The 25862-nt window shown below is 30.6% G+C and overlaps 2 protein-coding genes across 20 annotated transcripts in view; one reads left to right on the top strand and one right to left on the bottom strand.

Moving 5' to 3' along the window:
* Nucleotides 1-20217, top strand: part of LOC143246261 (protein FAM117B-like) — a 212070-nt gene extending 191853 nt beyond the window's left edge. For 11 of the 19 annotated variants that reach the window (XM_076492686.1, XM_076492685.1, XM_076492697.1 and 8 more), the window contains one exon: nucleotides 8823-20217. In XM_076492686.1, the coding sequence (XP_076348801.1) occupies nucleotides 8823-9015 (193 nt within the window). In that variant the 3' untranslated portion in view covers nucleotides 9016-20217. Of the gene's footprint in view, nucleotides 1-7603; nucleotides 7667-8822 lie in introns of all 19 variants that reach the window. The other 8 variants (XR_013025892.1, XR_013025891.1, XR_013025889.1 and 5 more) reach the window with 4 other exon arrangements.
* A 1173-nt stretch (nucleotides 20218-21390) lies between these two features.
* The window catches only part of LOC143246262 (UPF0047 protein YjbQ-like), a 30494-nt gene continuing 26022 nt past the window's right edge, over nucleotides 21391-25862 (bottom strand). The window contains exon 7 of the mRNA XM_076492700.1: nucleotides 21391-25093. Coding sequence (XP_076348815.1) covers nucleotides 25047-25093 — 47 coding nt within the window. The 3' untranslated portion in view covers nucleotides 21391-25046. The remainder of the gene's footprint in view (nucleotides 25094-25862) is intronic.

Here is a 25862-nt window from a genome sequence, read left to right as displayed (position 1 = left end):
AAATGAAAGACAAGGAACACAAATGAACAAGCAAAATAATATCTTTATTCCAACTAGTTGTCAGTCATAGCCTACTGTTCAGCTTCTAGTTGTCTGATTTTGTTTGTTTATTTTGAATTAAGCACAAAGTTACACAATGGGCTATCTGTGCTCTGCCCACCATGGGTATTGAAAATAATATCTTTATTCCAACTAGTTGTCAGTCATAGCCTACTGTTCAGCTTCTAGTTGTCTGATTTTGTTTGTTTATTTTGAATTAAGCACAAAGTTACACAATGGGCTATCTGTGCTCTGCCCACCATGGGTATTGAAACCCAGTTTCTAGCAGTACAAATCCTTAGACATATTGCTGTGCTACTGAGGAGCTCTAGTTATTTGAACTGGCTGTTAGAGCTAAGAGAGTGTTTAAATTACATCCAAACAGATTAAGAAGTTAAAGAAAGATTAATATATTAGCATGCTATTGAGTAAGACCAAAATCCCAGTGAGGCATCCTACACTCCGCAGGTTACCTACATCACAGACTCTTTCAATTAACATATACATTAAAGAGAACTCCAAACTCATATAAACTTGTTTGTGTGTCTGTGCCACCCCTTGAGATAGGTTTACTCCACTATATGAAATAGATAAATGTTAAACTATATTGGTACAAGCGTTTATGAATAGCCATTGCCATATGTAAACTAAAGGATTAGTATGTGTTTGTGATTTTCTGATATTTAGTTCACAAGGTTTCATTAGCTATGCTCAGAACACCTATGTGAAAATTTGAAAACTTTCCTAAATGCTTTCAAAAGATGGACCCTTCATCTTCAGGGCACAAACTGGGAATGATGGTGAAATCAAATAAGTGACATTGAGAAGGTCATCTGGTTTTTCAGAAAATGTATGTGGTGTTGTAAGTGTCTTTCTAGTACAATGTAGCCGATGCAAAAGTGTGTGTGAAAAGATGTTAGAGATATTTTACTTTAGAAATAGCTAAATATATATATATTTAAAACTATACATAAGTGTTTAAGTAAACTAAAGGTGACACCAGAAGACTGGTTTAAAAAGATGAAGTAATAATTTATAAAAACAGGTGTGAATAATTATCTTAAAACAAATAGGTAGTTTTAGGAAATCCAGCTTTCACATTACATGAAAAAATAAGCAAAGAATAAAAATTATTTTTTTGACAGATGAAACAAGTGAATGGAGATCACTGATTTTAGGTCTTAAATTAATTCCAAAAGGTTGAACAGTGTTTAAATTAGCAATCTAATAGACTTCTGTTATTTCTCTATCTGCTTTAGTTTTGAATTCTGTTTCAATACCAATGAGAGTAACATTGTTAATGGAATAACTGGGTTGGTTATAGTGTCATGCAACAGAAGATCTTTTTTGTGTTAATATATAATTTATGGTTGTTGAAACATTAAGAGTTTTTGTGTATGTCCTACACATTAATAATTGCACATCTTACACTGTATAAGATAAATGGTGTTTTTTGTTTCATAAGTGAATTTTTGATATTTTAAAGTTCTTTGATTGTGTTTGTCAGATATTGAGTCAGTGGTTTTTATGAACATGCAGGTTTGACAACAGGCTTTATTACATGGACAAGAAACATTTTTAGGTGGGATGTAATTCACTTTTGTGGGAACGAGATATCTTTTAGAGTTCTGCTTGTTTGGAAGGAGACAACAAGAGCTTTAGGAAATGTCTGCTTAAGTCAACTGTTGAGTAGTAGAAAATGATTTTTTTTTTCCAGAATTCTTGAAGTGTTTCTGAGTTTAAACTGATAGATAATAATAATAATTCTATTTGAAAGTTTAGCATTGCTTTGACGTAGGATGTATTTCTGATGAATGTTGTTAGCCTTTTCAATTCTTGGTGTTTTCTATAGACTGTTTCACATGAGAATATTTTCTTTATTCTAAGAGTTTGATTGTAGATAATGTTTTATTTAGTGTGAAAGGGGTGACAGATTTTATAGTGAAGGTATTGTGGTCTGTCTGTAGTTTTTTTTGCACGTCAGTATGTAAAATTTCATCTTTTAGAAAAACTAAGATACCAGTGAAGTTAATCTGATCAAGTTTAACTTGATTCTTCTGTGAAAGGTGTTTGCATATGTGATAAATTCTTTAAGTGATTTGAGACTGACTGCCAAAATGAAAAATTTGATACATTTTCATATATGAGGTTTTACAGGGCTTAGTTGTATAAGCTGCTTTTCAGTATGACCCATAAAAATATTGGCATAATTGGGAACCATTTTGGTACCCATTGCAGTACTATTAACCTGAAAGTAATGCTCATTATTAAATTTGAAGTTGTTCACAGATAAAACAGGCTGGAAAAATCAGTTAATGTTTGATATTCTGATGGGTTAGGAAGATTTAACGCAGACTTTATAGTTTCTAGTCTTTCATCATGTGGAATACTTATGTAAAGGGAAGAAACATCCATCAAGCAAAAAAGATTATTTGGTGGTAACTGTCTTTCAGTATTAATATCTTCTATGATGGTAAGAAAGTGGGTAAGTATTCTTTATGTGAGAAGGAGGATACAGAGAATACATTTTATGTGTGGTTCTAAGTGTTGTTCTCTATTTGGTGGAGGTGTCCATAAAGACTTTTCTTTAAAGTTTGGTGTGTGTTGATTTCAGTTGGGTGGGATTTCTTGTGAAAAAAAATTCACAAAGTCTTAGTTTTCTAGATAATTCATGAAGGTCATAAAGAAGTTCAAGTTATTTGGGCAGAAGTTGAAACAATTACTAAGAATACTGAGTTCTGCTTCAGAGAGAGTTATGTCCAACAGATTAACAATGTTAGAGATATGTCACAAGTGTTCATCTTACTGTATATTTTATGAGGTCACTATTAAATAATTTCCAACAGATTTGTTAGTTTAAGAAGATTTATGTGTATTAAAGGATGAATTGTTGTTTTTGTTTAGGTCAATCATTGTAAGATGAATGCATTTTAATGTTTTCTAGTGGAGTGGTTAATGTTAAGGTAGTTTCTTTATAACAAAATGAGAGCTGTTAGAAGCTTATTTTTTGAATAGGTATTATTGATAGGAAGCTGATTTTTGTTGTTATTTTTTAGAAGGAATGTACCAGTTTTCTTTGTAAATTTTTGTAGTTCTTCTATTTCTTCTAACAGAGTTGTACAAGTAATAATAGTTGGAAATTTCTTTATTCAAAATATCAACAGAACTTTGACAGAATGATTTAGTGATATTCATGAGTTCCAAGAGGTGTTTTCAAGGATCTGGTTATGTCATAGAAAAAACCCAGATTCTAAGTAGGGAAGCAAACATAAACAAAAGCAAAATCATAGAAGCCTAACATATACAACTCAAACCAAAATTAAACCAATATAAAGGAACAACTTTTTACCTATACTAATTAATAACCTAACATATACTGCAATGCCTCCTACAATGCCATAGTTGTTTACACTCTTGTCCCTTAGACGTGACCAGCAACAGTCAGTTGGAAACTTTGTTAACCTGAAAATGACCTAAGAAGGTTGAAACATTCTTCTCTACTTTATTTTAATAAAAGATTTAAAACCCATGCTAGCCATCTGGAGATACATTTTGTAACAGTGTTATCTCAATACTTTGCAAATTATACAAGGAACTAATGAGGAAAGATTTGTTCATTTTATTCCCAGGAGAACTTTATTTATAAGTTGTTGTGTGTATTCACATGTCAAATACTATATCAGCAGAAGATGCCTTAACCCAGTGGTTTTCAAAGTATGATTTGCATGGGCCTTTGAAGTTGCATCAAAAGCAGTACCATTTCTCCCATTAATTCTGGTGAATTTTTTGCAGTGAAAAGTGAGTGCATTTGAAACAGGACTGGTAGGTGATTTGCAAGGTCTTTTGCCCTGCTGAAGTGGTCTGCAGATGAAAAAGTTTGAGAATCACTGTTTTAATCAATCTACACTCCTAACTTTTTTGTAGAAGGACCATTATCAACCATCAAAGACAACTGTTGCAGATGAGTGGTAGTGCTTGAAAATGTATTTCACATACCTGCTATGTATCTCTCTATGCCTTCTTGGGCATAGCTAATGAAGGTTACAGACATCAGTCTTGCACATACTGTTATGTGAAAAAGCTAGGGCACCTTATGAAAGCCTGTGTACTTTTGTAACATTTTTGGATATATAGATATTTAATCTCAATTTTAACAATACTGAGAGATTGTAGGAATATAACTAAACAATTAAAACTTCAGAAAAGACTTTTCAAAATATTCTGTAAATATAATTCTACAAAAATGCATATTATAACTGAGGAAAAAGTTACGACACCCTACCCTAATAGCTACTGTTACCCCCTTTGGCTGAAATAACTGCAGTGAGACGCTTCTTGTAGCCATCTACCAGTCTCTGACATCGGTCTGACGAAAGTTTGCCCCACTCCTCAATGGTGAATTATTTCAGCTGTGAGATGTTTGAGGGGTTTCTTGCATGTACAGACCGTTTCAAGTCACCCCACAGCATCTCAATGGGATTAAGATTTGGGCTTTGACTCAGCCATTCCAGGACTCTCCATTTCTTAGTTTTCAGCCAGTCCTTGGTGGATTTACTGGTATGTTTTGGGTCATTGTTGTGTTGCAGGGTCCAGTTTCGCTTCAGCTTTAATTTTCGTACAGATGGTCTCGCATGATCCTCAAACACCCTCTGATACACAGTATAATTCATGATGGATTCTATGATTGTGAGCTGTCCAGGTCCTCCTGCAGCAAAGGAGCCCCAAACCATGACACTTCCACCTCCATGCTTTTCAGTTGGTATGAGGTTATTTTCTTGGAATGCTGTATTTGGTTTACGCCAACATGTCCTCTGTTCTGGTGTCCAAATAATTCCAACTTGGACTCATGTGTCCAAAGAACATTATTCCAGAAGTCCTGGTCTTTGTCTACATTCAGTCTGGCCTTGATGTTTCTCTTAGAGAGCAAAGGTTTCCTCCTTGCACACCTCCCATGCAAGTTAAACTTGTGCAGTCTCTTTCTCATTGTAGAGGCATGCACATTCACATCAACAGTAGCCAGAGCCTGCTGTTGGTCCCATGATGACATGTTAGGGTGTTTGGAGACATCTTTTAGCATCTTGCTGTCTGCTCTCAGCGTGAACTTGCTTGGACAACCAGGCCTAGGCATGTTGACAGTTGTTTTGAAAGCCCTCCACTTTTTGACTATTTTCTTGACAGTGGAATGGCTGATTTCAAAATATTTTGGGATCTTTTTAAATCCATTACCAGACTCATAAGCTGCTACAATTTTCTTTTTGAAAGCCTCAGACAACTCTTTTGCTCTCACCATTGTGCTCACTCTCACTTCAACAGTCAGGAGCACACCAAACTAAATGTCTGAGGTTTAAATAGGTCAAGCCTCATTAAAAATGCTGAGTAACGATCTTCTAATCATGTGCACCTGGTGTGATACACCTGTGTGTGAGTTGAGCCATTTTAAGTGGGAATAAATGTAGGGGTGTTCTAACTTTTTCCTCAGTTAGAATATGCATTTTTGTAGAATTACATTTACAGAACATCTTGAAAAGTCTTTTCTTCAGTTTTAATTGTTTAGTTATATTCCTATAATCTCTCAGTATTGTTGAAATTGAGATTAAATATCTATATATCCAAAAATGTTACAAAAATACACAGGCTTTCATAGGGTGTCCTAACTTTTTCACATGACTGTATAAGTTAATGTCTCTTAGATGATAGCAGTTGTCATTTCAGTAGTCATATCAATGATCATGCAAGTAATGTGTCAAAAACTGACAATGCAGTGTGATTTTGAAACTTCTGTTACTGCATATAGTCATCATAACAAACCAACAATTTTCAAATTTTTAGCTATGTATTTTGGCTCCTCATCCAAAGATGTACTTATGAAATCCTTAGTCAGATAAAAAATACTAACACTTCTTGTTATTAGTTAGGAATGAACAGAGCTGCACAAATACTCTGGTATCCATAGAAACCTCCAGTTAACCAGGCATGTGGCTTGGTTTTAAAATCTTGTACTTACAAAAGAATTGCATCATGCATGTATGATGATACTTCACCTCATTTGCCACATGTTCAATCACATTGCTGAACATCTTTGCACTATTCTTAACTCTGGTCATGGCATAGTTTCAAATACTCTCTTGGTTGTCATTGTTTTGACTTTATCTTCTGTTCTTCTATATTATGCTTCCTTTGTAACCTCCAGCTTTTCACTTGCTTCTTTACCACACAACATACACTCCCTCTTGAAATGAAAGACTCATCACTAGAACCTCAAATATTGTGCATTAGTTTCTGGTGCTTAGGAAGGACCATCCTGTGAATTTGTTAAATTATGTAATGGGGACTCACAATTACATAATACATTTAGTGTGCAACCTGATAGTTGATAGATTTTTGCAGCAAATCTGATCTTAGCTACCAGACTGGCAGTATTAGAAGATGGTTATGGAAAGGGTGCAGTTTCATGGCACTTCATCACAAAAAAAATAAAGAAATTTTCATTCTCTACCATAAGCCCTAGAATAGAACTTAACATGGACCACTAAGTGAACTGACATCACCCCTGTTATCAGATTAGGTTCTGTGAGACTCTGGAGTCCTATACTCATTCTTATGATAAGTTTCTAAGGAGCAAATCCATATTAAACAGTTGTTAATGATGTCATTCTTTATCACCTGAAAAAATAAAATTGAAAATTATTTCAGTCTTGAATAAAGCAGATGCACAATATACTATATGCAGGTGACTTTATAGTGTGTACTTGAAATTAATATAGAAACATTGAACACAGTAAATAAACTTTTTCTTGCAATTAAAAAAGGAGGTAGTCTGGACTCTCTGGAATTCCTACGTACTCATACCATTCTAAAATATATATTCTAAGTTATTTAAGGAAGAGTTTAATTAGCAGTTATTTCAAGTGATAAAATAATGTATCAGCGATCATATCTGTTTTTTTTTACATTATTTCAAGTCTTGTTTATTTTTGAAACATTATATACATATATTATAAAAACTGTGATTGACATGAGATATTAATCGTTTTGTTACTGGTGTCATCTGGCTTTATTCTTCTCTTTTCTTTTTTTTTTTATAACCCAGTTTTGACATTAGTTGCCAGTATAAATATTATACCTTATTTAATAGCAGGTCAAGATTGGCTAGATGCCCAAACACAGTTTTTGCTTTGTTGGCTAAAGAATGTAGATAATAGTTAAATGTTGTATGACTTCTTCCTTCCAATAAAAGAGAGAAGTCTGCATTGCTTTAAAGTAACGGGTATAAGATTACTAGGCAACATAATATTGGGAATTTGAAGCACTACCTTTTCTCACATATTGATTGTTCTTTAAATGTTTTAACAGATTGATTTATTACACTATTTCATTTAAGTCAGTTATAGATGGACATCATATATGGAGAATGCAGTAAGAAAATTATACAGCCTACATACTGAGTGAAGTGATCATTTTGAGTGTACTTGATAAGAAGTGTTTAATTACGTAGATATAATTTTTTTCTTCTGTATTTCTGTAATATTGTTTTAACCCAGTGTCCACAAACTTGTTCCATTAGGCCAATCCTTTATTGGAGAAGGGAATATTGACTCTTATCCTGATTTTACTCTGTGCAAAAAATGTGAGAAACTTTTACTAAAATATACAAGTCTTTTGTACACAAAACATTTGGTGAACTACAAAGGTATTTGTACTCAAGATATGTCTGTGAATTAAAATGTTAGTCTGACTCCAACTCTTAGAAGTTGGAATGCAAGGTGATATTCATATGAATAATAAAGATATTTTTACCCATCATACAAATTTCATATTGTATTTGACTGACCTCTAGAATCTCTAAACTGAATATCTGTAGTTTTTATCAGTATACAGTTACGACAGAAAGTGTTCGTACCCCTGTGTCTCGAGTAGTTTTCTGCTCATAACTTAAAAAGTATCATGATTAGGCTAATAGGCCAAGTAATAAGTGGAATTTGCTAATTGACAACTGGAATACTTAAAAACAATAATAATTGAAATACAAACTACAATTAGCTGATTATTTTCATGAATTGGGACACTAATTCAGCTGAACAATCTTGAATTAATAGAAAATAATAATGGAAAGTCATAATGACAATATTTCAGTTACTTTGATAGATGGATTAATAATAATAAAAAAGTGGTGATCAGAAACACTAATTGTTTTTAGTTAATTATTTCACGTAACATTTCACTAGTCAATATAATCCATGTTTATAGGTAAAATTTATTAACTGAGTGAATAGCACATCTGTGTCAGCATAATATTCATAGTACCTTCAAAGCTGAATATGTCAAATGTTGTGAACTCGGACAAGTTTATAAGTCTTTAAAATTAATTGATGGGTGATAAAAACAATGTCAGAGGGAAGCCTTAAAAATTAAGTAATTGTTATTGAAACCACATCTTATCATGTAAAATGATTCTGTTAAATGCCATTTTGTAGGAGAATGAAAAATATAGATAATAAGTTATATGCTTATTTAAATTGTAAAAAAGTAATTTATCATTATAAGCACATTTTTCTAATGCTGCATATAAGGTAAAATATGTTGTATTACTCAAATTTTAATACATTATGCTATTTTATAAAAATAAATACCTGTCTATGAAATACTAATCTTAAATTGGAACATGTCTATTTAATGTGATAATCTGGTTTGCACATTAAAAAAAAAGCAAAACAATTCTGCCTTTAGATGTTTCATCAGTTTTGGTTTACTTATAACCATGAGTTTATAATCTCTTCTCATAGGAATACCTCAACTCTCATGGAACCCCAAGGGTATGGACCCTTTAAGCCCAGTGAGAAATTTGTGCTGCTACCGAGTCAAAGTTCTGCATTTTACCCATTGTACAAGAATTATGTTTCTCCATCAACTTCAGATAATGCTCTACAGCAGATGACTTCTTCTCCTCACTCCCTAGCTGAAGAGAAGCTACAGTGACCTAACTGAAGGGGTGTTCCTTTTTAATCACCCCTCTCACCTTAATGCTGTTTCATTTTTTTTTCTTCTGGTGAAGACTTGTAATCACGTTTTTGGTGGGCTTGAACAAAGCCTTAATTTAAACAACACATACCCTGTGGTTGATGTGTAGTCACTCTTTGGGTGTGATTCTCCTCACCCAGCCACCACTAGTTCTTCCTTTGTGGTCTTCTGCAACTACAGACAGAGGTTGTGATATGTGACAAGTCCTTTTACATTTCTGTAAGGCTTACCACTGTGCACCTGTTTTTACAGTGGCCACATCCTATTAAACTTGTGACTGTGATGTTTGCACAACCAAATAATATTTACTGGTATCTCCAAAGAGAGAGAGATAGAATATAGCAGGTACAAATATGAAGAGTTTTTCTTCTTGTTTTATTTGTTAGTCTGCAAGTCTTAGTAACCAATTAAACAATATTTCTATTGTTAGTAAGGACTTCAGTAAGGAGAGTGTATAATATGTCAACTGCTATATCTATATATATATATATATATATTATTGGTGGAGTATCCAGGTATATTTTATTCTGCATGTAAATGTGAAAGACAATAATCATGTTTTATTACACATTGTGCTACTACATAAATTTGTAGGAAAAAGTAACTCAAACCAATATAGTCACAGCACTTTAAGACAAATGTAGTTAGAAAATATTGATACATTTTGTTTTGTATTGGTTTATTCTTTCAATGATTTTAACCAGTTTAATCTTTTCAAATAATTACATATACATAACAAGTGTATTTAATTTGACAGAAAATGTTTTTTTTTAACTGAGTCAGTCATGATCATTCTTATTTCATGTATATCAGAAACATTCAAATCATGAAAGTTTTCTTTTTGATAAGTTGGATTTTTGCTTTACATTTAACATTTCTTAGCAGGGTAGTGACAGATGGAATCTGTGGAAATATTTGAAATTTTCTGCATCAAGGATTTCTATTTCCTGCAGAATCTGAAATCTGTGGAAAAGTCAGTTTATTTGAAAATGGAAAAAAAACAAAAAAAACATTTTAGGCTATTTGCCTGTTACCTTGCCCTACCTGTGTTATGTGGACCATGCAGTACAATTTCTAAAGGGATTCATTTTTTCTTATTCACAAAAATATATGAATTATAACACTCCAAAAGTACTTACAATATTAAAATTTCTTATCAGAAAAAATTCTAGATTGGCTTTCCAATATATTTATGTAAATGGAAAAGAATTTATCAACATGAACATTGAATATAAAACATTTTCTTGGTCATTGTTGATGTAGCATGTATTGTTCTGGTGCATTCCAGTGTGGGACTGGTAAAGCTGTAATATCAGATTATACATATTTGCACAACTCCTATTGCTCGTACTATTCTTTGTTAGCATATAATGTTGTAGGCCTGGCATGGCCAGGTGGTTAAGGCACTCAACTCCTAATCTGAGGGTTCTGGGTTTAAATCTCTGTCACACCAAACATGCTTGTCCTTTCAGCCATGGGGGCATTATAATGTGATGGTCAATTCCACTATTCGTTTGTAAAAGAGTATCCCACAAGTTGGCAGTGGGTGGTGATGACTAGCTGCCTTCCCTCTAGTCTTACACTACTAAATTAGGGACAGCTAGTGCAGATAGCCCTCATGTAGCTTTGTGCAAAATTCAAAAACAAAAAACAAAACAGATAATGTTGCAAAACTTTTTGGATTGAAAATTTGAACTGCTTTGAAGAACTTCATGAGAACAGATCACTTTTCTCTTATCATTATTGATACATTTATATTTTGAAGCTTATTTGAAGCTTCAAGTTAAAAAGTGATTAAGAAACACAATATGAATTGTGAGCCTATGGCTGAGTTAATGGAAATGAATGAATAAAACAAAACCACTGTGTTTTACGTGTGTTCAACCTGTCATATGATGATGAGCATTAGAGGACAGTTTTTATAATTATTTTTTATATGTGTGGTAGGCATACAAATGAAAATGTTACCACTTGATAAACTTCTAGTATTCTGTTTGTAAACAATCATAGTATATATTTACACTAGGCTTATCGGTGTTCCTATATGGGGAAATATTGATAGTTTCTTTCTTTTTCACATGGGCATGTAGATTCTCCTATATGATTTTAGATTAAAAATACAAAAATCATGAAAATGACTATAATTCCTTAGAGGGAGCTATAATCAGTAGGCAAAAGGTTAACACCAACTGGGCAAAAGGTGAACTTTTAACCTTCCATAGGAAGTCCATAGCCACAAGACAGGACTTCAGGTCATTGAAAGAAGAAGCACTTATGCCACATATCAATTATTACACCAAACACTAAGTAAACTAACTTATCTTGTAGCTAATCTTTGAGGTTTTGCAACAACACAAGACATAAGCCTTTGTGAGGACACAATGATCTTGATTTGTGTCTGATAGGAATTAGTAAATTAATCTTATTTTCTCTGATGGCATGTTAAGTTGACCAAAACAAAATTTGGTGAAATCTTTGAAGCACAGTTATAATGTAGCTTGTTTTTCCATAGTACTTTCTGAAGTACTGGCACAAGTAGAAGTTGCAACTCATTTTCATGTATTGTGTTTCTTACTTGCAATATGTTCAACTGCTGATCAGTGATGCACATAATTCACAGAATGATAGCAAAATTTACAAAACAACATTTTAAACTGACCATAATAACCATTATTAAAGTCTTTTTTTTTTTATTATCATTGGCAGTAACTTTCGGTTAGATGTGTTCTTAGATGCTGCTGTGCATTATTTGAACCTGCCGTTGTCATTAATTGTAACTTGCAAATTGTGCTGTCTCTGCATGTATCCTTGAAAATAAAAAGCATTTAATTTCTCACGTCCAGAGAGCTCTCTTGAGGGGATTAGTGTAAAGGCAAATCTTAGTAAAAATTCATATTCAAAGCATTTTTTGTCACCAGATAAAAAGGCAAAGATCTATAGGTTTCTCACCTTTTCTGCAGAAATTGTACGATCCATGAGTGTGATAATATTTTCATGTGTGCAGATTCCATCCGTCCCTGGATATTAGAAATAAGTTAGATTTGTTCTTCGCATTTGAAATGTACAAAAGAGAATAACTTGTACTGAAATAAGATAAATATAATTAATTCTTTAAAATGGTGGTGTGCATATACTTAGAATAGGTAAGCAGGTTGGACATTCTGTGTTTAAATACAAGAAAAAATTGAATTGAGCCAAACAAAAAAGGAATTGGTACATTGGATATTTGTACTATGGGTTAAGTCTACATCTTTTATTTGATCATGCATTTTTTTTCACCTACTGCATTGTGTCGTATAATACTAAATGTTTCAGTGAATGAAATATATCCAACTTAAAATAATAAAAACACATATCCCCTTTTCTTAAAAAAAAAAAAAAGATGTGTGTAATGGTACTCAAGGATAAACTTATCTCGGGTTCAACTGATGTCATCACTAGACCTGCTTTTGTAAAACTCCCAATCATGCATAATTTTTGGCATTTTACTAAGTATATCCAATGTCAGTTAGTTTACTTACTAATATAACTAAAATAACTTGTGTAGTTAAGCATAACTAAAGTTTTAGTTAGTATGGTTGAAGGTTCAGTTGTAGAATGTGCTAATTGATAGCACAATGACACTTTCAAATCCTTGAGGTGAAAGGTATAGCTTTGGAAGTTGATTTGTATTCTTATCAGAGAAATTGACATTATTTTTAGTGGCCCAAAATTCCCAGAACATTCACAATTATTAAATTGTTTGTGAAAATCACTATTTTTTTTAAATTTCCTTAAAAAGCTGCAAGGAAAAAATTATTTTGCATCTGGTCATCTTGGATGTAAATGTGATGCTGACATATTAATATAACATTGACCTGATGTAAATGATTGGTGGTTCAATTAATTTGGAAGCAAGAAGTTGAATTGGTGTTTGATATAATAAAATTTTAGAAAATTATAAAATGTAAGGTTAAGGCATCATTACCAGATGGTAAATAATCTGTTCTTTTCAGGTAAGGAAGATTTTTTGGGTTTGGTATAGTAAGTGTATTTTAGTCTTCTTGTTTATTACCAACAGATACTTTATTTTAAATAATTGAGGACATGATGAATTAAGCATTTGCCATAATATTAACTTATCATAAATTTATCCTTGAAAACAAGCATCTTCTGGATGGAAAGTCTCAAAATCTACAGTTTCCTAAATGAAAAGATTGGTAGAAAAGTTCAGAGTCATACATAGTATATGATAATTAATGTTTACAATGTATTTATTAGGCAATATACTTATTATCTCTCATTTGAACTCTGTTTTAAGTAGAGCATGCTCCTAAATTTAAGGTTTTATTATTACTTGTCCTAATTGCATATACCTAGTAGTATATAATTATAGAAGTGGTTATTTTGCAATCAGGAACTTAAGTTTTTTTGTTAACCTCTACTCTTGCTTGTTATTTACTTTAATATTATTATCTGAAAACTGATTAGTGATTATGAAAACTTCTAAAGTTTGCCAAAAGCAGTGATGGGTGACTAAACATGGTATCTTGATACAGTTTGATTTTGGTATGCTTTGAAATAGTAAATTGGGTCAGAATACTTGTTAACTTTAAACTCAAAACAATGTGCCTGAATACAATAAATGTGTTCTCAGCATTACATGTGGTATAAAATGTATATTGTGAAGACAACAGAGTGGCCTACAGATTAAAAGAGATAAAAATACTAGATATACAAAATGTATTGTAGATCAGGCATATCTATATGGGAAAAAAAATGCTTTGAGGAAAGGTCATTCAAAATGGGCAATTGACTCTTAAGACTCTAGTTGAGGGATAAAACTTTATATTGCTGTTAAATATGAGAAAGAAAGAGAAAATAAAACACCAGTAATTTCATAAAAGTGAAGAGAGCTAAAAATAATTCTCTGATAAAAGTAATAATAATAATGCAACTGACAATTTATAATGCACTAGCACAAATAATCAGATAAATATGTCATTTGTTTTATAGGTATTCAGAAATAGAATGTTTTACTTTGGTAATTTCTTCCCCAATACTGCTTATATGCTGGTTATGTTGATAGTGTGTTGGACTGAAATGTGGGATAGAACATGTTATGATAAGAACCAATTATAGTTATTCGGATATCTCTCTGTATCTCTTTCTTTTTTTCTTTTCACGAAAAACAAACAAAAATAACAAATTATAGTAAAATCACACTCTAAGGATACACTTTGTCTAAAGCAGTACCTTAGAGTGATGGTAGATACAAGGAAAATATGTCTAATTTAAATACAGTACATCTTTAGCTGCATACACCTATAGTCTTATTTCTCATATACTTCATGCAAAATCATCTGAGCACATGTGGTAACTCACACATCTAAGTTAATAAATATTTTTTTACTGGAAAATATTTTGAATTATTTGAAAAGCAACCATTCAGTATAAAGACAAGTTAAGTTGTGTAGCCAACAACATTTTATATGTGGTGTGAAAATTTTCAAAAGTGATTCTATTCTGTAAATGTAGTGAAAGTTTTAAGTATTTTTATCCAAAATTAAATTTATTTGCTCCCAAGCATATAAAGAAACATTTATCATGTGCATAATTTATATGATGAATGCAGCCTTGTTATGAATTATATTGTTTACATTTTCAACCAGAAATCTGTATTACTATGCAATTTACTATCCAGTTAACTTATTTAAGTTTAGTTTTTGATTGTTTCAGTAAATTGGAACTTGTTTATAACCTTAATTTAGTTCTTGTTCAACTACTATGTACTCAGACTCCTAACTTTGGGGTTTTGACCCCTTAAACCTTGGTATGGGTCCATTTAAGTTTTGTTAGATGGATCATGGATGCAAATCAAATTAAGGTTAGTCTGGTTCAATTTTATCTTAGAAAATTGATATTTAAGATTTGAATCTGTATATCTTAGCATGTCTTTAGTTTATTTCACTCTCTTATTTTTGGATGAATTAAACATACAGTAATTACAAATTTTAGCAATGTTGTGAATGATTAAAAGATATTCTGGAGTGGTAGTGTAAAAATTAATGTTAGAACCCCGTGATTTCTAGTGAAACACGACCTCAGAAACAAGAGAGATCCAGAGAACACTAACCTTTTTCTCTCACTTTCAAACACTGCATATGCAAAAGTAAATAATATATTCTCAAGACAGCTGATATGGATATTAAAACTTTAATTAAAATAAAGTATAGAACGATGTTTCGACCTTCTTATGTCACCTTCAGGTTAAAAAAGAAAGTTTTCAACTGATTGTTCCTGGGCACGTTTCTGGGCACATGTATGAGATTGTAGGGGGCTTTGGTATGTTATTAATTATTAAAGGTATAAAGTGTTCCTTTCCATTGGTTCAATTTTGGTTTGAGCTCTTGTATAAGTAGGGCTTGTTATAACACCTTCACACATTTTTTTGAATACTGCAAATCAAATAAGCACAACATAACCATATAAAACGCCAACATACTAAGTAGGGAAAGAAGTACAAATGCAAAGTCAAAGAAGTCCTACAATCTCATACCAATTTACACACTCTTCACTATGACATGTGCCCAGCAACAGTCAGTTGCAAACTCTTTATTAACCTGAAAATGACCTAATAATGTCGAAACTTTGATCTGTACTTCATTTTAATTAAAGTTATAATACCCATACCAGCTATTTTTATAACACGTATTTACTTCAAGTGGGTTTCTTCCATTATGAAAAATGAATACATCAATACCATTTAGGCATGAGTAACATAAGTGATGTGATGTTATAGAATACAAAGTTAATGATACACACACACAGATTTAATTTTAGTAGGTTTTTAAGCCAGAAATCAAATAATATTTATCCTGTATTTTGTATAACTTTATAGTAAGTTAAAGATGAGGATGTTATGTCTCAGTTCTTTGATTAGATGTTAAAAACCCATACATAAAATCCAGAAGGACACAATTTCAGTGATACCATAAGCTTAACTCAACAAGTATTATAAGGGTAATTCAGGAACAGTGAGATTAATATTTCTAGCTTTTACAAATGTACATTAATAATTTGTTATACAATGTTTTCCTTGTTATATAAATGAAAAACAACTGATTTAAAGTACTTTTGTCTTGGTTTTGTTAGTATGGTTTTTCTCTATTTTTTTTTAAATTTATTATTCCTCTAAAAGTGTCTCCCAGTGGGTCAATGGTAAGTTCCTGTATTTACAATGCTAAAATTTGGGGTTCAATTCCCTGTAGTGGATATCCTATGGAGAAAAAAAATGGCTTTTTGGTTGAACAGAAATAAATGTAATATTGAAATTATAAGAATTCTAACAAGGTTTAACATAACAGCTTTATTATGCAATTAGGAAAAAAAATACATTTGATAAAAACTTAAGACACTAATTTGCTTATAACTTGAACTTTATGATTATAGATTTTTGCTTTGAATCATTGAAGATTATTTTCACACCACACGTACAGCTCTAGCTTGTATCGATTTCTTTAAAATATAATTCTAACATATAACCATTAAAAAAAAAGATTGTTTAACAGCTTTGCCCTGTTGGGTATGGCTTTTTTCATTTATGATATCATATGTTTTAATGGTATTTTTGATCCCTGGTTAAAATAATATTATATAATATTGATTTTTTTTTAAAAACCTGTACTATAATCTGGTTTATTAATGTGCCAAGGCATTAAGATATGTTTCTGTTTATTTTCTTGGTGAATATGTATATAAACATGCATACTTTATAATGATATGCTATCAAAAATACATTTTCTGGGAAAAAAACAGTACAGCTTATACAGTTTTCAATTTCTTAATGTACTCAATGACTTGGAAAGGTTTATATTTTTATTTTTTGTAAATTACAAAAAGAAAAATAACTCGTAGGAGATCACAATCTACTTCCTAGTACTAGCCTACTGCAGGGCAAGCTTAGTTTGATTAACTTGTCTTAATAAATTATACTTGCAGTTATATTTCACATGCAAAACAATAATCTATGATATGTATTGTATGTTTGTGGTTTGCATCAGTCATTTGAAACCCTTTTTTTCTAACTTTCATTCAAGAAGTATATTCTTAACAATATAGTTTCTAGGATGTATATATACATCCTTAATAAATATGTTCTCTACTAGAGCTCCAAGACATCTTAGTTACCAGTTTGTTCCCACATCAGTGCCAACAGCTAGGATAGACTCTTGGAAATATTCTTACTAAAGTCAGTGACTCAGGATTTTTAAGATGATAATAATAAATATTTTGTGTTTGAAAGGTACCACATCTGTACAACTCTAGTTAGCTGCCCAAGTTACATGTGTGTAACACATGCTGCCCTGTTTCAGTTATAAAGTGAACATTTGTTTTTCTTTGACTTCAGTCTTATTGTTTGAAGTCTCTCTTAATGCCTTGAATTGTACAGGGAATAACTTATGGATTGCTAAATGTAGAAGAGGTGTCCTGTGCTACTAAGCTTTCAGCATTAGTTTCAGGAGAGTTTATTTTCCCATCTTAGGTAAGAATGTATCATGAATTGAGTGACCTTATGAAAATGTATATAGATATGTATATTTATGTGTATGTGTAGTGATGAGCTGTATGTGTAAAATGTTTAGTAACAAGTACAAACTTCAATTTTACTGGCATGTGAATGACGTCAGCCTCTGCTTCCATTACCTTTTCAACGCACATACCTTGTCTGATGACTGGAAGCATGCCAAACTCCAGAGAAAATGCTACCATCCCTACCTTAAGATACCTGATAATATACAGCATTTCTTTAAATTCCCATAGTTGGCTCTACAAATAATAGGCTCTTCTGTGTATAAGTTTTTTTTACTTCTCATACTCTCCTATTTTAACCTACAACAAAAAAATCTAGAGCATAATGACAGAGTATTGTTCATCGTAACTTATGAATAACAAAATTGAACATTTGCTGGTTTTATTTCTTATTTTGTATCTTCTTCATTCATTTTCATTTCTTGAAATAATATTTTTTTAGTTTTTGTTTTTCTTCATGAAGATTTTTTTTCCCTGGCATTTTCTTTCTAATGTTAAATAAAATAGTTTATAGAGGTATAAGCTAAAGATTGACAAGGCTCATTATTCCATATACACATCATATAAATGTGGTCAAAAAAGGATTATTATTTCATTTTTTTTCATTTACTTTTACTGGGAGATTTTATAGTAAATGAATCAATTGTTAAATGTCATTTAGTGAAAGATTCTTGTTAGGTCTGTTGTTTTTTTTTTAAACAGCAGTCAGTTATGTGAGATCAACAGTTGTGGCATAGAAATCATTATTTGCTTTAGATAAATGCATTAGCTAAAAACTTAATTGGTGTTTCTTTCTTAAGAAAATGTTATTTTTGACCCTTTTTTTTTCTGTAAAAGGCTATTATTTTTTTTACAGATCTCCACTTTGAACGAAAACCTTAAGCCTTACAGCCATGCAAGCTGTGAATCTGAGACATTTCTAGAATTTAAAATACGGGTTCTTAATTTTAAATGTTGATATTATAAGTAGGTTTAGGAGTTGTCAAATTTATTTTGTGTAACTTCCTGGAACTCAAGAACCGATTTCTGGAAAGCATTAAAACCTGATTATAACATATTTTAAGAAATTTAAAGGAAAATAAATGCCTTCTTAAAAGATTTCAAATGCAAAAATAATAGGTTATAAAATTGTTTATATTTTCAAAGCTTATTTTTAATTTATTGAACTATTTATAGACACACCATTGAGTAATCTAAATGCAGGTTTAAATTCTGTTGTAAGATTTCATTGCAAATATAAAGCAATGAAATAAAATACACATGGACAAGTTCAAGGTGCATATGGAAAAATATTTATATACCGTCCTTTTGTAAAATAGTATGCCTTTGTTTTGAATCATTTCAAACAGCTTGAAAAGGTGTCTTTGAATGACAGTAAATAATAATAAATTGTGGTATTTTTGGAAATTATTGGATCTGGTCTAAGAGTGAAAATGAGATGTGAATAATTTTATGTACAGTTTAATGTTTTTTGGTGGAGTGATTTAAATCGAATTTGAAATGTATTATATTAGTGAGAATGGCTCATGTTTCCTGCCTTTAATACCATTTATCCCAGTGAATTACACAAGGGACAGGGAAGAAAGGAATTCACCTTATGTAAAAATCTCATAAGTGAGTAAGAGTGTGGACAGTCTCTCATTTAAGTTTCATAAATTAATACAGCTAATTTATAGTTGAAAAACGTTTTAGGATCATTTCAATATTAGATAAAAATCTAAGGTTTGTTTTCACAAAGAATGAAAAAACTGAAGTGTATATAAGGACTACACACTATCATTTTTTTTCTTTTCTGCCAAGTCTTCTACTCCAATTTCTCCAAACACATGTAAAGAGAAAAACTTTATCAGTTTTAAAAAACCAAAAGTTTTTTCAGTGAAGTTTGTGCTCTACCAACAAATGTGTAAATCAAACTTCCAACATTAAAACTTTTTTGTTAGTGTTTTTCTTTCATAATGAAGCCTTCACATTCCTCATTTCAGTTTGTTGTCATTTGTGTAATTAATAGTATTCAATTATTATTTTGTGAAAGGAATATAAACGTAGAAGAATAGATTTATAATTTTTGTTGCTAGTATTTCAATATTGCATTCATTTATTCATGTTTATTATATCTGCATACATAAAAAGTCTGTATGTATTCTTAGTGCAGGGACTTTTGTGTAGGAGGTTCCTTTTTTCTCCAATTATTTTCTTTGTAATGATGCTGAATAGAAAGCAAATCTTGTACAAGTAAAAAATATGTGAATAAATGTGTACTGTATGGCATTCAGATTAAAAAAAAGAATGACTGGGAAAAAAATTCTTGTGAAACTTGGAAGTTGTAATCTTATTAATTTCATTTTTGGGTTTTGTTTTTTGCAGCACTTTGTTTAACCCGTTTCCTCAGTATGCTGTTGTTCTTGAGAAGTTATTTGCATTATGGCTTTTTTTTTCCTGCCCCTCATGGGTCTTCCTCATACTTCTTTTTTTATTTTTACTCATCTTCTACTTATAAACTTGACTATAGGATTGATGTATCTTTCTGTAGATGTTACTGTAATGCCTTTCTTGTTGCCACATAAAACACCTCTTCAAATTACTTGCATTATTTGTCTGCGAGATGTCTTGTAATATTACTGATGATAAAAAATGCATCTGTATACACGAAAGTACAACATTAACATCTATTCCATTTGCTGTTATAAACCATTAGAAATAGATCTTCTACTTATGGTTTTATTTTAATCACTTAAGTATAACTGTACAACAAAATGGGGAAATAAGTTCCTTTATCCCAATGGGAGAATGTAAGTTAATTTGTTAATAATAAGAGTGTGCAAAAAGAAACTTAACATTGGATTTGTTTAATAATATGTGTAAATTTCACATTGAGAATAATTAAAGTTTTACATTTTGTGGATTTGTACAAATTTCAAAATTTGATGAAAATCCTGCTATTGGGTATGAATGCAGAAAGAAATTAAAACTGGGAATTTTGATGGAAAACTCAGAACTTTGAAAAGTTAGTCTTGTATATATTTGAAAAAAAGAAGTTTGTACGAAATTCAACAAACAACTAAACTCACCAAATAACTGACTATTCAATATTGTTACACTATATTTTACCAAAGTTTGTAGAAATTCTGTTGATGTGATGAGCATATTATACTAGTGAAGTATGACACAATGTGTTTCTGAATTAATAATTCCCTTTCTAGTGAGCAAAACTTTTATATGCTTTGTTTAATGTTTTAATTTAGAAGTGGAGTTGATTTAAAAAATAATATTTTTAAAATCCCTCCCAAAACGAAGTCTCATTTTTTCTGCTGAATTTAAAATGTTAACACTTAAAACATTCCTTTGTAAAGAAAAACAAACACTGAATGTATTAGGAGTAGTGAGGAACAACACAACTCTGTCTATGTCATTCATGTAATAAAGCAAGATGTAATATTACATTATTCTGCATCAAAAAAATGCACCCATTCCTTAAATTGAGAAACAATTCTTTACAACTTTAACGCCACTAACCTGAAATCATTGTTATTCAAATATCTATCCTGAATTCATAAAATCTTAAACCACTGTAAATTTCAAGTAAGACACTGAAGATACTTAAACAATGTATTGGATAAGAACTTAGTTTAAACAAAACTGAATCTAAGTATAATACTTACAATGTTGTTTTATGTGTACAAATGCTTGTGTTCTGTAATACTTCACTTTATTTGATATACAAACAGTGATAGCAGTATCACAGAGAAATAATTACACAAAACATAACATTTTCATCATATTTACTGGCAAGATTAATACAACTGAACAACAGATTTGGTTACATTAACTGTTTGATATAAACGTGTGAAAAATGTTGCATTTTTACCATATTCTAAGCCTACAGAAATTGAAACAGTGGAAAACTTACCTACAAATAACAATATTCCATATTAAACAGAATGTGGTAAGGAATAAGAAAATACCATAGTAGGTAGCTGTTCATTTAAAAAAGAATTGTCTGGTTATTTCTAAACTCTTATCAACATTGTTTAGTTCTACATTAATTCAAATATTATAAACACACTCATGTAACAGAAAATTCAATGAGAAAGTGATCAAACACAGCATAGCATACTTCCCCTCAAACACATTTTATTTTCTTCTCATCAACTTTCCTTTATCCATTGTTTTTAAATATTGCATGTATATTCTTTATTATCCAATGTTATCTTATCAGTAGCAGATGTCACATTTTGTCTACTAACATCCATCAATTTACCATCAGTCTACCCATTTTAAATACCCTCTAAGTTATAAATAGTGTTAAAGAACTTCACCTGTTTCATGATATGTAAATATTTTAGTAATAGGTTTCCTGATTCCTTTTATTATCTCTATACATAATATTTCATTTCAAATTCCACCTCAGTCATTTTTAAACTAAATGACTGTGGCTGTTCTAAATGCATGTGGAATTTTTGCAAACTGTACACTGTATATGGCATATTTGCATTCAACTGCATGATGCAGATAGTACCCTATATTGCACATCAGCAGTCAGTGGGTTTATATTTAACATTTTAATCACTTGAGCATAATATAGAAATTCTAACAGTGTAACTCTCATTTGAGTCTAATTTTTGGGCATTTTTGTTTCTAGTAACTTTCTCATGCCAGGTGCTTATTACTGGACAGTATGCTTGACAAAGTGGATTTTCTAAAGTACAACTAACTACTACAGTGTACAATAGAGGCAAAACTAAAAATTCCATACACACACACACAAATATATATATATATGCAATGGTAATTCTGTTTTCAGTACAAGAGGTAGTACTACTAATGTATACAAGTTACATATACCTATATAAAGTGGCAGTGATGAAATAAGTATAGACAGTACCATCTCATAATTATTTTGTTTAAAAGATACTGACTTACTTCATAACTTCTCAACTAATGTACACACATAATAAAACTATCAAATTATTGTTCATATTTACAGAAAACTAACCTTTTCTACATTGTTTCCTATATGTGTGATTCATAATTTCTCATCAGAAACATACTAGTACTTAGTTCTATAGTATCACCAATGTTTCACTAATTGTTTTCTGTAAGTTTCTTATTAACTGAGAATCAATGTATATTACTGAATCATTTTAGTTTAACTACAAACATACTGTAGTTAATAAAGATCATATTCCAGAGAAAGTATTTTAAGTTTGACAATAGTTTTATAGATATATTAAACACAGGTGATTCCTGTTCATTAATTCCTTTTCTTAAGATATTTTATAATTACTATTAATGATATACATCTTACTTATAAAATTGTACTTTGGCCTCCATTATATAACAAAACTCATGTCATGACTAGTCTACAACTGATGGTTATGATGTGGCTTTGTCACTAAGTGTTAGCTTCACTTGTTTAATTTTGGAAATAAAAACTTTAATAAAATTTAACCAAAGCCAAAAACACCAAAAACCTCATCCATTTTTTTTAGCTGAGTGAAAAAACAAAATTTTACAACAAAAATTATATATCTTTTTTTTCAATCAAATTGGAGTTTTATCCAAGCCTTAAAAAAAAATTGTACACAGTAGTATGGTTATATCACACATCATGGAAGATAAACATAAAATAGATGTTGTCTGACATTATTATAAATTTAAAGTAATAATTTTGGCTGTTTAGTGCCCAAAAGGTTAAATGAACACAGTCATAATATCATCAAAATGAGTTTAATTTAAAAACAAATATGGCTTTCATAAAGACTTCTTATGTGCTTCATATGTAGAATGATCCTGAACGTGAGGCATTTTAAACACCTACTTTCTTATAGAAACACATGATATTTTGTATACAAGATAATCTTTTTCAGTACTGCACATGATTCTACTTTATTAACTTCTGAGAAACAACAGCATATCAATCATTTGGCACACATTTGTTTGAATTTCAACAGCAAATTGATAATTTGATGTATGTGTGCAACTCACTTGTCAACTATGAACCAATAATGTTTCAAGCACAAGTAAAGAAATTGTTACACTGAAAATACATTGAAAAATGGAAATGACACTAATGTATTGAAGTGTAATCCAAATACAATTTTTAATACAAATAGGGCTACTTATCTGAGGTGTAGAAGGAACCTGTTTGAAAATACAAACAAAACAGATGCACAAAAATAACATCTATATATTTTCATAGAATCAAAAGAAGCAAAATGGACAAAATTACCAAATATACAGAATTTGATTTAAATAAATACAACAAAAGAACAACTCAAGTATTTACATTATTAGAGACTAATAAGTGGACTAATAAATAAACACAGGATTGCCTTTGACATCATTTAAAAAACATTAGGCTACAGCAGACAGGTATAAAATGTTAAATTTTTATTTTATTATTATGTACATGTAATTATTACCATTTCAATATCACAAGTTTTATGTTATTTTATTTGTTCTGTAAACTATGAAGAATAATGACATTGCTATTTTTGCTCTCCACTGACCCTGTTACTCTTGTTTGTATGTGGCTGGTAAATATCATCCCACTGCAAAGAACATAAATGGATGTAATTTACCTAGTAAAACATTTGTAACTTGATTTCCTGCAGTTGAAAAATATCAAACCAGTACACACTAATGTTCACAGGTTTAAATACACAATGTTTTCATGAATCTTACTATACTTGTTTCTCACTATTTTACATTAAATAACTGTATTGCTTAGTTTTATTTATCACAATACAACTATGCCATGCTAATTGAGAGTCAATAAATAAATATTTAACAATTGGATTACAATCTGTTTGTAATTTAAATAAAAACATCCCTGCAAATACAAGGACGGGACAAGAAAAATATTTTTCTTTATTCATTCTGTATATATGTTGATTCATACTTTACCCCCTCTGGAGACATTTCTGTGGATTCCCATATGCAACTGTCAATACTCTATATCAAACAGATATGGGTCACACAACAACTCAATAAAATATGGTTCAATGGTTTTGTGCATTAATGAAGATGACATGAACAATCAGTACTACACTTAATGTAATTTTGGAAGACCAATTTTGTTTTAATGAAAAGATAACTATGATAAAAAAACAAAACATTCACTAAACTTACACCGTTTGTTAATTTGTTTTCTTTTCTCTCACACCTTTCAAACTGTACTTATGTATATTTAAATGTTTTCCCTATGTAATCCTGCTACCACAGAGAAAAGGTCATTAAATTTAGTTCATTTCCACTAATCTAATATTGAGGAAAAATAAAAGTAAACTAAAATAACTACTGGTCCTTCCACTAATTTATTGAAAGATAAATTAAATTATTTATTAAGTGAAAAAATACAAGGATGAAAAAAGATTAATTCTTTTGAAAACACTAATGATTATAAAAGAATCATTCTGTCACTCCTTCAAAGATCCATTAACTGTTACAATCACCTTTCTTGATCCTGGAAGAAAACCATTGGATATTATCAGAATTTCAAATTCTCAGCAAAGATGTCATCATCTTACAATTTTAAAAAATATAATCAACTCACAAGCAAAAAAACAAACTAATATTTTGTATAAATTTCAATGGAGTAAAGAATTAAACAGTTTAGCAAACCTAAACCTTTTCAGAAAACTTTATTCTGAAATGAAAGTGGTGGAAAATACAAGAAACCAGTGTTAATAAGAAACTTCTTTCCAAAGATAATCCACAGTAAGTAATACAATAATTTTGAAGGATAAGCAAAATTTGAAAAATTAGAAACAGATCTAATGAATATATTTTAAACATCAGTAGTAACATTACTTTAAAAATATACAATAATAATGTATGTTCTATTTTAACTGTCAAAAAAAAATTTATTATTTAAATTTCTTATTATGGTCACCTATAATACTTAAAATTGACACTTTCAATCAAAAGTTAGTAATAAATAGTCTGTGAATTTTACAAGTCAATTGGCACAGCTCAAAGGTCCTACCAAATAAAGTCCCTTTTGAACAACAGTTGAAATGAAAACAAAGCTATGGGATATTGAATGTAGTATATGTTAATGGGCTAAAACATCTGTCCGGTAAATAGTCACGAGTCTGAATCCCACTCTTTTTCACTCCAAGATAAATTCCTAAGTTCACACAATAATACTTCTACTCTTACAATTCCCTTAATATTTTCAACTTATTAAACAGACAATAAGCTAACTTTCCCTGAAGGTTGCATAAACTATA

This window comes from Tachypleus tridentatus, chromosome 3, assembly GCF_004210375.1.
Source record: "Tachypleus tridentatus isolate NWPU-2018 chromosome 3, ASM421037v1, whole genome shotgun sequence".
Classification (NCBI taxonomy): domain Eukaryota; kingdom Metazoa; phylum Arthropoda; class Merostomata; order Xiphosura; family Limulidae; genus Tachypleus; species Tachypleus tridentatus.
Note: the sequence above shows the minus strand (reverse complement) of the source record. Positions and strands in the feature narration are given on the sequence as shown.